The 13878-nt window shown below is 45.6% G+C and overlaps 7 protein-coding genes across 7 annotated transcripts; 5 read left to right on the top strand and 2 right to left on the bottom strand. All coding sequences in view use genetic code 12, as the record gives it.

Annotated features, from left to right (window-relative positions):
- Positions 1 to 593: 593 nt before the first annotated feature.
- PRP22 (DEAH-box ATP-dependent RNA helicase prp22) lies at positions 594 to 3803 on the top strand (the record flags this gene model as incomplete). The annotated part of the gene is made up of 1 exon (XM_066158188.1): positions 594 to 3803. One exon carries the CDS (start codon positions 594 to 596, stop codon positions 3801 to 3803), a length of 3210 nt encoding a protein of 1069 aa, XP_066014285.1.
- Positions 3804 to 3949: 146 nt separating this feature from the next.
- Positions 3950 to 6721, top strand: PSN45_003937 (uncharacterized protein; the record flags this gene model as incomplete). The annotated part of the gene is made up of 1 exon (XM_006686232.1): positions 3950 to 6721. One exon carries the CDS (start codon positions 3950 to 3952, stop codon positions 6719 to 6721), a length of 2772 nt encoding a protein of 923 aa, XP_006686295.1.
- A 137-nt stretch (positions 6722 to 6858) lies between these two features.
- Positions 6859 to 8226, bottom strand: PRI1 (p48 polypeptide of DNA primase; the record flags this gene model as incomplete). The annotated part of the gene is made up of 1 exon (XM_006686563.2): positions 6859 to 8226. One exon carries the CDS (start codon positions 8224 to 8226, stop codon positions 6859 to 6861), a length of 1368 nt encoding a protein of 455 aa, XP_006686626.2.
- A 122-nt stretch (positions 8227 to 8348) lies between these two features.
- On the bottom strand, positions 8349 to 9584 carry SQT1 (60S ribosomal subunit assembly or modification protein; the record flags this gene model as incomplete). The annotated part of the gene is made up of 1 exon (XM_006686233.2): positions 8349 to 9584. The coding sequence occupies one exon, from the start codon at positions 9582 to 9584 to the stop codon at positions 8349 to 8351; it is 1236 nt and encodes a 411-aa protein (XP_006686296.1).
- Positions 9585 to 9821: 237 nt separating this feature from the next.
- Positions 9822 to 10793, top strand: RER2 (cis-prenyltransferase; the record flags this gene model as incomplete). Its single annotated transcript, XM_006686234.2, has 1 exon — positions 9822 to 10793. The coding sequence occupies one exon, from the start codon at positions 9822 to 9824 to the stop codon at positions 10791 to 10793; it is 972 nt and encodes a 323-aa protein (XP_006686297.1).
- Positions 10794 to 10942: 149 nt separating this feature from the next.
- Positions 10943 to 11926, top strand: HIS1 (ATP phosphoribosyltransferase (ATP-PRTase) (ATP-PRT); the record flags this gene model as incomplete). Its single annotated transcript, XM_006686236.2, has 2 exons — positions 10943 to 10994; positions 11073 to 11926. The coding sequence occupies 2 exons, from the start codon at positions 10943 to 10945 to the stop codon at positions 11924 to 11926; spliced, it is 906 nt and encodes a 301-aa protein (XP_006686299.1).
- A 314-nt stretch (positions 11927 to 12240) lies between these two features.
- PSN45_003932 (uncharacterized protein) lies at positions 12241 to 13297 on the top strand (the record flags this gene model as incomplete). Its single annotated transcript, XM_066158187.1, has 2 exons — positions 12241 to 12758; positions 13276 to 13297. 2 exons carry the CDS (start codon positions 12241 to 12243, stop codon positions 13295 to 13297), a joined length of 540 nt encoding a protein of 179 aa, XP_066014284.1.
- Positions 13298 to 13878: the final 581 nt, after the last annotated feature.

Below are 13878 nucleotides of genomic sequence, written 5' to 3'. Positions count from 1 at the left end.
TCGCGCATTTGCCTAGGACTTGTTCGGAAGAAATTTTTTTCAACTGCTTTTTCCTTGTTTTTTTTGGAAAAGTAAAAGTATGTATTAATTCCAGACTAGTGATGATTTCTTGATAGGGACAACTGATTAAAGATGAAGATACGTTGTCATTGATAGTAAAATATAACTGAAGTTTTGTTTTTTTGTGAAGCTTACTAACAGTATAGAAATAGATGAGATGAGTCTAAAAGCGAGTGTCAGTGAAGAGAGTATTTGTATAACGACAGACAAGTAGGCCAGGTGATGGTAGCTGTATGATCACTATTACCATGGTACTTGTTCTGGTTATGTCGTTCTGTTTTGAAGTCTTGAGGTTGTGTTGTTTGTGTGTGATTGCATATTTTTGTTGAACAGCATAATACCCTTTAGACTTCTACGAAAACTTCTCACTGGCACTGACGGTGTTATACCACGTCCGATCGTAGTTACCAGGACGTGCCCACATTTTCCACCGGTCCCATGTCGTACCACCAACTTTACCGTCCTATTCCACCTCTTCATCTCCCGTCCTCTTTCGGCTCTAAAATCATCGCATCGCGTTTTCTTCTCCATACATGCAACCACTACTACAGGTATCACTGCTAATACAAGCATTTCTAGGCGTCGAAGATACCAACAACGACATCTCCAAGTTTGTTGTCAGTCTCTACGACAAGGCGGCCGAGCAAGCATCCTCATCTGGCAATACAGCATCTGTTTTCAACACACTCCTTGCTGAGAACGGAGGAGAGTTTCCCCAGGAATTCATCAATAAAGTGATAGATCTCCTTGATGAACCTCCGCCTATCAAGCAAGAACCAACTGAAGCCTTTGATGCCTTGACTATACCCGACAAGAAGGTGGAGTTTGTGGAGCCTGATACCACGTCTTCACATCCCGTAAAAGACGAACCACAAATAAAACAACAGTACACACAAGACGACTTCTCTGAAGTTGTGCCCGGAAAAGTCTACCGGGGAGTCATAACAAACATCACCAACTTTGGGGCGTTTGTCAAAGTGAAATACTTGACAGGGTTGTGTCATATTTCCCAGCTCTCTTTCGATAACTCGGTGAGAATACGACTGCCTCACGATATAGTTAAATCCGGACAGGAAGTGCATGTCAAGGTACTTCTGATTGAAGAAGAGTCCAAGAGTAAGCGAGGCCAGCAGAAAGTCAGCCTTTCTATGAGAGGAATTGATCAATTGAGTGGTGTCGACCATAGTGAAGAGTTGGAGCGAGGCAGGCAGTTGCACCAACAACCCCATCGACCACAAAAGCGGCGGCTCACCTCGCCAGAAAAGTGGGAGATCCGCCAGATGATTGCCAGTGGTACTGCCAAAGCCGAGGACTACCCGGAGCTTAATGATTTTGAAGACCTTCAAAGTGTCTATAATGATGAGAAAGAGGTGCACCTAGAAATCGAGCTTAACTTCCAAGAACCCAACTTTTTGAAGGGACAAACCCACGATTTGGAGAGTTTGGAGCCGCCCAAGATCATCAGAAACCCCGAAGGTTCCATGCGCCGTGCAGCTTTAAAGGGATCGAGTTTGGCCAAAGAAGTCAAGGATAAGCGAGTGAAAGAACAGAGAGAAAAAGACAAAGAAGAACGGATCCAGCAGTCGAGACGACTCGAAGGTGTGGATCCCATGGGACCCACCAGTATTGACCCAAAGCTTTCACACGAACAAATTGCCCTAGAATGGCGGAACTCACAGAAAAAAGTCACTTATGGTAAGAGAACTAGCCTTTCTATGAAACAACAGCGTGAGTCGTTGCCTGTTTTCACCATGCGGGCTGAAATCGTCGACCTAGTCAACAACAACCAGTTCTTGGTGGTTGTAGGTGAGACCGGTAGTGGGAAAACTACCCAGATCGTCCAGTACCTTGCTGAAGAAGGGTTGAACATCAACTCAAAAGGACACCATAAGATCATTGGGTGTACTCAGCCGAGAAGGGTGGCAGCCCAGTCGGTGGCGAAGAGAGTAGCTGAAGAACGAGGCACAAGGCTTGGTGAGGACGTTGGTTATAATGTCCGATTCGATGACAAATCGTCTCCCTCTACCAATATCAAGTATATGACCGACGGGATGCTCCAACGAGAAGCCATCAATGACCCTGCTATGGGAAAATACTCGGTGATCATGCTAGACGAGGCCCACGAAAGGACAATTGCCACAGATGTGCTTTTTGCGTTGTTGAAGAAGGCCACGCTTGTGAACCCAGACCTAAAAGTAATTGTGACATCTGCTACGTTAGACTCCAAGAAGTTTTCCCGTTACTTCAACAACTGTCCGGTTCTCAAAATCCCTGGAAGGACTTTTCCAGTGGAAGTCCTCTACACTAAAGAGCCCGAAATGGATTACTTATCGGCAGCTTTGGATTCGGTGATCCAGATTCATGTGTCGGAGCCTGAAGGGGACATCTTGGTGTTCTTAACAGGCCAAGACGAAATTGACACTGGCTGCGAGATTCTCTACGAAAAAGCGAAGGCTTTGGGAGACACTATCCAAGAGTTAATCATCCTTCCAGTGTACTCGTCTCTTCCCAGCGAGGTGCAAAGTCGGATCTTTGAACCTACTCCCAAGGGGTCCAGAAAGGTGATCTTAGCCACCAACATTGCTGAAACTTCTATCACCATCGATGGAGTGTTCTATGTGATTGACCCTGGCTTTGTCAAAATCAATGCCTACGACCCCAAACTCGGAATGGACTCGTTAGTGGTGTCACCCATATCACAGGCCCTGGCCAACCAGAGAAGTGGGCGTGCTGGAAGAACAGGACCGGGAAAATGCTATAGACTCTACACCGAAAAGGCATATAATGAGGAAATGCTCCCCAACACCATCCCGGAGATCCAACGAACAAACTTATCTAACACGATCCTTCTCTTGAAGGCCATGGGTATCAACGACCTCATGAACTTTGAGTTTATGGATCCACCGAAAACCCACACCATGTTGAGTGCTCTACAAGAGCTTTACGTGCTAGAAGCACTAGACGATAACGGATATTTGACGCGATTGGGCAAGAAGATGTCCGACCTCCCGATGGAGCCCAAGCTCGCCAAGACCGTCATCAAGTCTATAGACTATGAGTGCTCAGAAGAGGTTTTGACAATAGTGTCGATGCTTTCGGTGCAAAATGTGTTTTACCGACCTAAACAAAAGCAGAGCCTTGCGGACCAGCGCCGGGCGCGGTTCAACCACTCGTCGGGTGACCACCTCACTCTCCTTAACGTCTACCGCTCGTGGGCTCTTAATGGATATAACCGGACGTGGTGCCAGGAGAACTTCATTCAAGAGAGAAGCATGCGTAGAGCCCAGGAAGTTAAGAGCCAGCTCTCCAAAATCATGCACAAAAATAACAGTCCGATCCTTCTGTGTGCGATGGACACCGATCGGGTACTACGGGCGTTGTGCTCGGGGTTCTTCAAGAACTCGGCCAAACGAGACCACCAAGATGGATATAAAACCCTTGTCGAAAATACACCAGTGTACTTACACCCGTCCAGTGCCCTCCAGAACAAAGATCCCGATTATGTGATATATCACACGCTTGTGCTCACTTCCCGCGAGTACATGCACTGTGCCAGCGCCATTCTTCCCCAGCAGTTGATGGAAGCAGCTCCCACGTACTTTCTGGCAGCAGACGCGGCCAACCCCAGCAAACGGCACAAAATCGTACCGCTTCATGATAAGTTTCGTACGGAGGATGCATGGCGGCTCAGCAGCCACATTAGTCACAAAAAGCTGGTGTTGGGTGATAACCGGAATAAATAGGTTATGTTGGTGTTGCGCGTAGGTTTTTTTGCAGCCATCTGCAGCCGAATATATTCAATATTTCACACTAAAAATTTTCTCCGCGATTTAAGCAAAATCACAAGAGGTGCCAAAAACGTTCATCTTAACACTGTTTATTTGTGACCATGAAAGGACTCTACTATTTCAAGGAGGCCCAGGATGCAATAAACAACCGTATCAGCTTGTACAATACCACCTCCAAGGTGTCGCTCTCGGGTGTGCGGTCCTTGCGCCATCTGTACCCTGACCTGGAGCCCATCCTCGAGGCCCCAGCAACCACTAAGAACTCCAACAGTATACTTGAATGTGAGCGTCTCTCGACCAATGAAAAGGGATACTTGGTGGACCACCACGGCCGTTTGATCACGCTAAAGGGCATCAACCTCGACAGTGCCGCCAAGTTGCCTGCTACTCCCAATATGCCCACCTATAAAGGAGACGCTACCGACACCGACAATGTGTTTTTTGATGGTGACAATGTGAGCTTTGTGGGCCGCCCGTTCCTGCTCGATGAAGCAGAACTGCATTTTCTTCGAATTAAGTCATGGGGTTACAATACCATTCGGTACATCATCACCTGGGAAGCCTTGGAGCACAAAGGTCCGGGGATTTATGACGAAGAGTTTATTGACTACACCACCAAAATTTTGGAGGTGATTCATAGTGTGGGTGGATTGTATGTTTTCATAGATGTGCACCAGGACGTATGGTCACGATTCAGTGGCGGTAGCGGGGCGCCGATGTGGACTCTATATGCTGCTGGGCTCCAGCCTAAGCGATTTTCCCAAACGGAAGCAGCGATTCTCCACAACGAGCCCCGGTTCCATCCTGATGATGATACTGACACCTTTCCGAAGATGATCTGGCCCACCAACTACAGGCGGTTGGCCTCGTTGGTGATGTTCACCATGTTTTTTTCCGGAAAGAACTACTTTCCTCAATTTAAAATCAACGGCCAGAACGTGCAGGCGTACTTACAAGGATGTTTTTTCAAGAGTATCAAGCACTTCTGGATGCGGGTTTCAAAGTCTAATCGAGAAATGATCGAGGACGGGACGTTATTTGGGTTTGAGACCGTCAATGAGCCTAATTGTGGGTTGATGGGCAACACCCATTTAGGGGAAATCCCGGCCAGTCAACAGTTGCGGGTGGGAACCACCCCCACTGTATACCAGTGTTTCAAGCTTGGGATGGGATTGCCATGTGAGGTGGATGTTTACCGGATTTCGTTGGCTGGGCCACAGAAATATGGTACCCAGTGTGTGGATCCAAATGGACAAAGAGCCTGGTTGACTATTGAAGAGGCCCATGCAATTGACGCCCGGTACGGATGGGAAAGAAGTCCCGAGTGGATCATTGGAGAGTGTGTTTTCCAGCAAATCGGGGTGTGGAGTTACAATGAGGTGGATTTTAAGTCACTTCCATCGATGAGCATCGAAGAAAAGATGCAACAGAATGCTATTTGTGAGTTACAGAAGCCCAATTTCTTCAACCAGTTTGCGGCCAAGCATAACTTCAAGATGTATAGCGGTGTAAAGCCAACAAAAATCGACATGGAGTTCTTTATCAACAACAATTTTGTTGATTTTGTCGCCAAGTTCAAGAAGACCATCCGCTCAATCACCCCAGATGTGTTTTTCATGATACAGCCGCCAGTATTAGAAATTCCACCAAACTTGAAGACGGACCCCAGAGGTATTGTGGACAAGAAAACCATCTACTGTCCTCATTACTACGATGGAATGTCTTTGATGTTCAAAACATGGAACCCCAGATACAATGTGGACACCCTTGGTATCATGAGAGGTCGCTACCTCAACCCAGTCTTGGGCATTGTTTTTGGAGAGAGAGCTATACGTAACTGTATGAAGAAACAGTTTAACGAAATGAAGAAGGAGTGTGAAGATTATTTGGGAAGCATTCCAATATTGATGTCGGAAACCGGTATGCCTTTTGACATGGACGATAAAAGAGCATATACTAATGGTCGGTATTCATCCCAGACTTTAGCATTGGATGCTTTAAGTTATGCTTTAGAGGGCCTGGCTATGTCTCATACGTACTGGTGCTATAATTCTACCAATTGCCATAAATGGGGAGACCGGTGGAATAATGAGGATTTTTCATTCTGGAGTGCTGAAGATAGAAATCTTTCGTTTACCAGTCAAACATCGTTGGGTGATATATTGACATCCAGTGTTTCCACCACTGCCTCTCTATTGAAGAACACCCGTGCGAGAAGAATCAACTCTAAGGTTCACACTTTGAAACACAAGATTAAAGGTTCCAGCGAAAAGGAGGAAATCACCCAAATAGAAGAAATTGAAGACGACAAGGGAAGCATTGAAGCTGAAGAATTTGAGGTTCTGAAGCAGAACATAGATGATGATGAAGATGACCTTAGATCCATTCAAGATGCATCTTTGATTTTCTGGACAGCAGATAACGTCAAGTACAGACACAGCAAGAAGTGCTATCCTTCCCCAGACGGAGTACGTGCGGCCGGTGCTATTATCAGACCATACGTAGTGGCATGCTGCGGAGACCTTATTGCAACCGAGTTTGATATGAGAACCGTCAGGTTCTCCTTGACGGTGTCTATCCAGAAAGGCGATACCGGCTCATGTCCTACAGTTATATACGTCCCCAAATGGCACTATCCAAAGTTGAATTACCACGATATTTACTTAAGTTCGGGTGTTGTCCGGTACAACAAAGAGTTGGAGTATTTGGAGTGGTATCACTATGAAAATGAAGACAATTCGGAAATGTCCACGCTTGTGGATGATACAGTACCAAAGGAGGAGACGATTATTATCAAGAACAATAGTGGAACCTTGGACGACATCAACCCCAAGGATGACTCTCAGAAGCAAGGCAATTGTATCATCATGTGAACAAATTATTTATAATGTACCATAGCACTAATTTTTAGAAAAAAATAGCACCAAAGTTAAAACAAACCCAATCACATAGCACCATATATTAAATACAACTGGTTCAACATTACGTATAAATAACTCAAGCTCGTAAATCAAAACTCGAGCTCGTCTCTCGTTCTCTTGGAAGCACTGGACAACTCATCTTTCACTAGTCCGTTAACAAACTTGGCAAAATAGTTCACATATGGTTTTAAGCTTGTTTTTTCGTAATCAGCTAACCTTCTATCATTAGCTTCGGAATCTGAAATATCGTACTCAGAAGCGAGAGTTTGGCTAGAGTCACTTACCCTGCGGGTGTCCCATATTTCCAATTCATCTTGCAATTTCCGCAAGTTGGGGGCATTCATTGGATTGAATCCATAGCTATCATCATCCTTATTGCCTGAGATATTGGAATGTGGGTCAAAAGGAACACATATATTCCCGGTGCTTGGGTGAATACAGAAAGGAGATTTCAACAAGTGAATCACCTGCTTGGACACCTCAATATCCAATCTGGGATACAAGTAGAAGATAATAATATCCTTTTTAGCTTCGTTCAACATATTCAACTGCACCTGATTCTTCAACAACTTTCTGGCAGTGACATTGATATCTTCCCACTTTTGCTTCGAGCTACTGGACTTGCCCTTCCACTGGCTTTGTAAGTCTTCCTGTAACGACTTTTCAGGAATGAAAGATAATAACTCGTCGATGTGTTCCTGATTGTTTCTCCAAGGATCCTGATCCTCTAAGATGATCTCGATGAAATCTCCTTTCAAGAGGTTGAACGATCTCTCAATGTGAGGATGAAAGGGCCTCTTCAAATTCAATGACTGTTTGCCCATTTTTAATTGCTTTGACCCCAAAATATCAAGGTACTCGACAATCGATCGTCTAACAGTCTCGTCCAACTCACGAGCCCTCTTATCACTTATCCAGCAATGGGCTCCTCTTCTTCCTGAGAACACCCAGATCAAGTGCTTAAAGCCAAAATCCTCTCTTAATGCAGTGTCAATGATCTTTGTAGCCACATTGATAAACTTCCAACATTTCTTGCAGATATCAGTCCCAGAACAACATGTTCTGATATCATCATAATCGGTCAAATCGATATCAAACACCAATTCCTTGGCCAACGGCTTCAAAGCATTCTTGGGCAAGTTCTTCCTTTCTTTGGGATTCACCGAGTAGACGGCACCGATCTCAAATCTGGTTGGGTTTGCCAGCACCACTGAGTTCTTGAAGTCCTCTTGCGACGTGAACGAGTTGTACCGCTGGTACGCGCCGGTTCTATGTTCGTAGGCAAATTCTCTCATGGTGAAGTCCTTGGTGGGTTTGGGCGAATGGTTCAACCACTGGAACACGTAACGGAACGGGAGGAGTCTCAGGTAGTAAAACCGCATATCTGCTTCTGAAGGCCTGTAGGATGCCATCGCTGGAGCCACGTCGTCGGAGTTGATGGCCACGTCCACAGTCATAAAGAACGTATGTATTGAATGAAATGTATTTATGTTTTCGCATCGCGACGCGTTTGCGTTTTCTAAATAGCTGCAAAAAAAACTATCAACACCTGAGTATCATGAGCAACGAATTGTAAAGTCTACTGCTCGGTAGCAAACACCAATGACACCCCCTCATCACCAGCGGTGGCAACCTTACCATCATCCAACACCGCAAAGTCTAACACTCCCATGTTATGGCCATATCCCACAAAAAGCTCTTTCATGGTACGAGCATCCCATTTGTATATACGGCCATTCATACACGAGCCAATCAACACCGGTGTGTTGGCGAGGAATTTCAACTTGGTGATAGTGTCCTCCAACTTGACTGAATTCCGTACACGCCACTGCAAAGTATCGAATAGTAACAAGTCTCCGGAAACCAACCCTACTGCCAACAAGTTGATAGAAGGAGTCTGGCACCAGCTTAGCGCCTCAACAGAAAGTTCGGCCACATCGTCAATGTTCTCCAAAGTCTTTACACTGTGCACAAGTCGACCCGTATCATAGTTGATGATGGCTAAATTACCGTCTCTAGCTCCCACGGCCATCTTGTTCTCAAACACACTGAGAGAAACCCAAGGACTTTCAACTCCCTTGAATTCATCATGAGGCAGCAACTTGTACACCACTTGGGCGGTAAAACAGTTCCAACTGATGACTGAACCGTCCTCTGACACCGTTACAAGAAAAAGTTCTTCTGTCCCCTTATCGATAAAGTCTCCAGCATTACACTCCAACGTATGCAGAAATCCAGACATTACTTGGACTAACCCTCCATCAATCTGGTACACCCATACGGACCCGTCAGTGGCACCGAATGCAAAATATGGTAATCTAGGGTGAACCCTGACCCATAATACTTCTTCGACTTCTTGTAACTCACCAAATTTGATCCATCTTTGGCCCCCTTTACTGCTCTTGTGCACCTGGATGAACCCATTCATGTCAGCCGTCACCACGTACTTCCCGTCGCTGGTGAAACCTCCTGCAACCACAGACTCTTTATGACCACTCAATTCTCCTACAAATCTGGGAGGTTGTGTATGGGTCGTCCACAAATATGCTGTGTTGTCACCCCCACCGGTCACCACCATGGGTAACGTTGGGTGACGGAATATTGTGAAAATCGAGTCTTTGTGCTGGTCGAAATACGTCCAGGAGTTGTTGGATAAGTCTATCGTAATGTCCTGCTCCATATCGATATCTTCGTCATCTTCATCATCTGGTGGTGGAAGGTTGGTGTCATCAGGCACCTCTTCGCCCACTTCTTCGGCACGAAGAAACTCTTCTTCAGGCTCTTCTTCGTTTATGTATTCCTGTGGTGCAGACATTGGTTTTGCAGTATTACAAATCGTTTTTGTTTCTTGGGATGAGATTCAAAAGTCGCAAATTTTTTTTGAAATGTGTCAGGTCTAACAACTTACACACAAACATAGTTTATGGTGCAAAAGTCACCTGTATTTATTCTAGCATAATTTTCCTTAAAGACTGGAACAGGGAACAAACACCATACCACAGCCTTAATTGTCCTCCGCCCCCTATTTCACAGTTTTATATTCCCTCTTCCAATGGCCCAGTGGATTTCCACGTTTCCAGGATACAACTGGCTTCTCACCAAGGTCAAAAAGTCTTTTGGCGCTGTTGTCCGTGAAGGGCCCATTCCTCGTCACGTGGGCATTATAATGGACGGCAACCGTCGATATGCCCGTACCCACAACATCGAATTGAAAGAAGGCCATAGCCTTGGATTTGAGAGTATGGCCAGCGTATTGGAATTGCTATATGAATGTGGCGTAGAGCATGCCACCGTTTACGCATTTTCGATCGAGAACTTCAAGAGATCTAGCTATGAAGTCAAGTGGTTGATGGACTTGGCCAAGCTGAAGTTTAAACAAGTCACTCAGCATGGGGAATTGTGTGAAGAGTATGGGGTAAGAATCCGCATCTTGGGTAACACTGCACTTCTCCCCCCCGATGTCCGCAAAGTGTTGAACGAAACTGAACAAATCACCAAAAACAATAAGAGAGCCACTTTGAATGTGTGCTTTCCGTACACCTCGCGGGACGAAATAACTCACCTGATCAAGTGCATTGTCAATGAGTCGATCAAACAAAACGACTTTATAATAGATCAATCCACCATCGACAAGTTCCTCTACACGCGGGACTCACCGCCATTGGACTTGATGATCCGAACATCGGGAACATACAGACTTTCGGACTTTTTACTCTGGCAAGTGGTGTCGTCCGACTGTGCTGTGGTGATGGTGGAGACGTTGTGGCCTGAGTTCACCCCGTATCACATGGCTAAGATACTACTCAACTGGGGATTCAACAAGTACTGGTACGGCAGTCCTCAGGGGTATCGTGCGCGCGGCCAGCCGTTGCCTCGCCAATATTTCGAGAATGAAGACGAAGATGAAGGTGAAGATGAGGATATCGAAGACCAGGAAAGCTCCGATCGCGACTTGGACAGCTTGATCAATGACGAAGACGATACGATGACTTCACAGGACTCAAGCGACAAGGAACAAAAGTGACCCAGTCACCGACTACTATAGCACTTTGAAAACGTTTATAGCACTTATCATCAAGTATTCTATCTAACATTAAAGCACAAAATTGAGTCGTGAGCCTTCGCGGTGAAATTTTTCACTGAGTCATATCGACATTCTTATCGACATTGACCATGGATTTAGTTAACCATTTGCCAGACCGGTTGTTGTTTGCCGTCCCCAAGAGTACGTATTAGTAGTGAATAAAGAGTGGGAATTATATTTCCAGTCTTCCGATAGTTGAACAAGTACTAACTATAGTAGAGGGAAGATTATATGAAAAATGCTGTGAATTGTTGAAGGGAAGTGACATCCAGTTCAGACGTTCCAGCAGATTGGACATCGCCTTGTGTACCAACTTGCCCATCGCCTTGATTTTCTTACCAGCAGCCGATATCCCTATTTTCGTGGGAGAAGGTAACTGTGACTTGGGAATCACCGGGTTAGACCAGATACAAGAAGCTGATATGTACGATCAAATCACCGACTTGTTGGACTTGCAATTTGGCAAGTGTAAATTACAGCTCCAGGTTCCTGCTGATGGGCCTTACACCAAACCTGAGCAATTGGTTGGTAAAAAGATTGTTTCTTCATTTACGAAATTGGCAGGAGATTTTTTCAAAGATTTGGAAGGTAAAGACACTTTAAGCACACATCTCAGGTATGTGGGAGGATCTGTCGAGGCTTCATGTGCGTTGGGAGTTGCTGATGGGATTGTGGATTTGGTGGAGAGTGGTGAAACCATGAGAGCTGCTGGATTAAAGGCTATTACCACATTGTTGGAAACCAGCGCACACTTGATCTGTGCCAAAGAACCCAAATTCCCTGATATAGTGAACGTAGTGAAGCAAAGAATTGAGGGTATTTTGGCTGCTCAAAGATATGTGTTGTGTAACTATAATACTCCTAGAAGCTTGTTGTCGGAGGTTTTGAAGATAACTCCTGGTAGAAGGTCTGCTACTGTTTCGGCTTTGGAAAAGAAAGAGTTTGAAGTTGAAGAGTGGGTGGCTGTGTCGGCAATGGTCGAGAAAGCAGAAACTGGGAACATTATGGATGCCTTGAAGAAGATTGGTGCCTCTGATATTTTGGTGTTTGACATTGGAAACTGTAGAGTGTGATAGAAATAGACGTTTGAGTAGTTGGGTGTAGAAAGTGTAGAAAGTGTTGTGAAGATGGAAGTGAAGGGTGGTTTGTCTTGTTCGTGTCTCACAGTAGGGCTTAATTGTATCCCAGTATTTACCCAAACTGAACTGGTTACATCATTTGAATACTTGTGCTCTCTGCTCTTTGTGCTCTCTTTCGTATTATTTCCTAAAATTCTAATGGCTGCAAAATTCGCAGAATCAGCATAACTATAAGCCTCACCACCATAACACTGCAAGTACATAAAAATCCTCCAAAATCGTACAACCTTTCTTTTGCTAAAGTAGCTATGCTCCACCAGTTCCCACTCGAAGTCAACATATATATTCTCGAGCAATTAACTCCAGCAGAATTGTACTACGTGCTTCAAGTGTATAAGCATGAGCCAAGCGTGGTATACGCGATATCGTACTGCTGGTGTTCCTACCAGCAAAAACAAGCAAAATCGCTCTCTCACGAGTTGGTAGACTACTTGGGTCATGAATTATTGAACAAGAACGGGTTGAAGTGTTTTCTGACGTACCCCAAGAAGTTAGCACAACTCACGAGATCATTATCCAACCTTCAAGTTCAGGCGGATCAGCACAAAGAAAACGCCCGCACCAACCACAACAACATGTACACTCACATTTATGGCAATCCAGTCACTTGGGGAATCGGTATCTTGAAGGAGTTTGGGCAGAGTAACTCGCCCAAAAGTTTAGCTGGCCAAAGCATTCATTTGAAGGGGGACCTCACGGACTATTACTGGGCTCTAAAAGATTTTGCATCAAGTGTACCGGCTCAATATTCCCAATTAGGAATTCGGTTGATACATACGTTCAGTGTGGGCAGTATTGAGAGCTGTACTTTCCCCCAAGGTCCTTATTTCACTATTCATCTCCACTCCACTCATCGCGGGGTCAATGTCTTCAAAGAACTCGAAGAAATTAGCTTCTGGCACACAGTAATATACGAATGTAACGTGCCCACGAGCTATCACACACTTGTATGGTCCACCATGTTTGAACGAGTCCATACACTCCAAATAAGGTGTGCTAACATTCGATTTGCAGCCAATCCGTGTGTACAAAAACTCACCGTTTGCAGCAATTACATCTCCAACTTTTATTTTGTGGACGCCCCACAAGTATATTTACGATACGCGGTCCTCAAGGAAGAGGAAGCACAACAGCTTGGTTCACCCGTGTCGGTAGTACACCTCTACCAGTGTCTTTGTTACTGGGACATTGACAAAATACTGTTGAACATGAGGTACGCTCAGTGCATGAAAGGCACTTTTAAAGACCTGTTCCACCATCAGAAGATGTTTTTACACGGGAAGGCGTTTAGGAACGGATATGTAGCGACCGTTGAAGGCATGCACTATCTTTATCCATTTGAAGGCGAAGCGAACGCATCGGAGGTGGAGGCGCAGAGCCTAGATGAGCAGAGCCTAAATGAGCAGAACCAGGCAGGCGAGGCGAGCGACAGCTCGGCCGTAGTTGGCGCGCCGGCTCGCGAGGCGGGAAGGGAAAACTCTGCCCGCCGACTGGCGATGCGAAAAACTCGGCTCGACCAGGCGATGGCGTGGCATCGCCTAGGACCTCGTACCAAGAAACACAGAAAATTAGTGGGCGCCCACGGTCCACCAACCAACCGTAGTCTCACGTGACTGTGGTTCCTGGAATCGGGGCTTCTGGACCCACCCCAGTAGTTAGTTTACCCGCACGATGCTTCCTAAACAAGGTTTAAGCATCCACCATTCCGGTTTGCGCTCTCACTACATTTTTCACTGCGACCTGGTGTCAACATGTGATGTATCCGTTGTCCCATAGCCACCTATTTCCTGTTTGTGGTGGGATTGATATCTCATACCTTTGCTATACATGTACACATCTCCCAATCCCGTCTCTACCTGTGGCCCGCCTGAAGGCCGAACTAACGT

This window comes from Yamadazyma tenuis, chromosome 5 (genome assembly GCF_029203305.1).
Source record: "Yamadazyma tenuis chromosome 5, complete sequence".
In the NCBI taxonomy this organism is placed as follows: Eukaryota; Fungi; Ascomycota; class Pichiomycetes; order Serinales; family Debaryomycetaceae; genus Yamadazyma; species Yamadazyma tenuis.
This window is presented reverse-complemented; position numbering and strand designations above follow the sequence as displayed.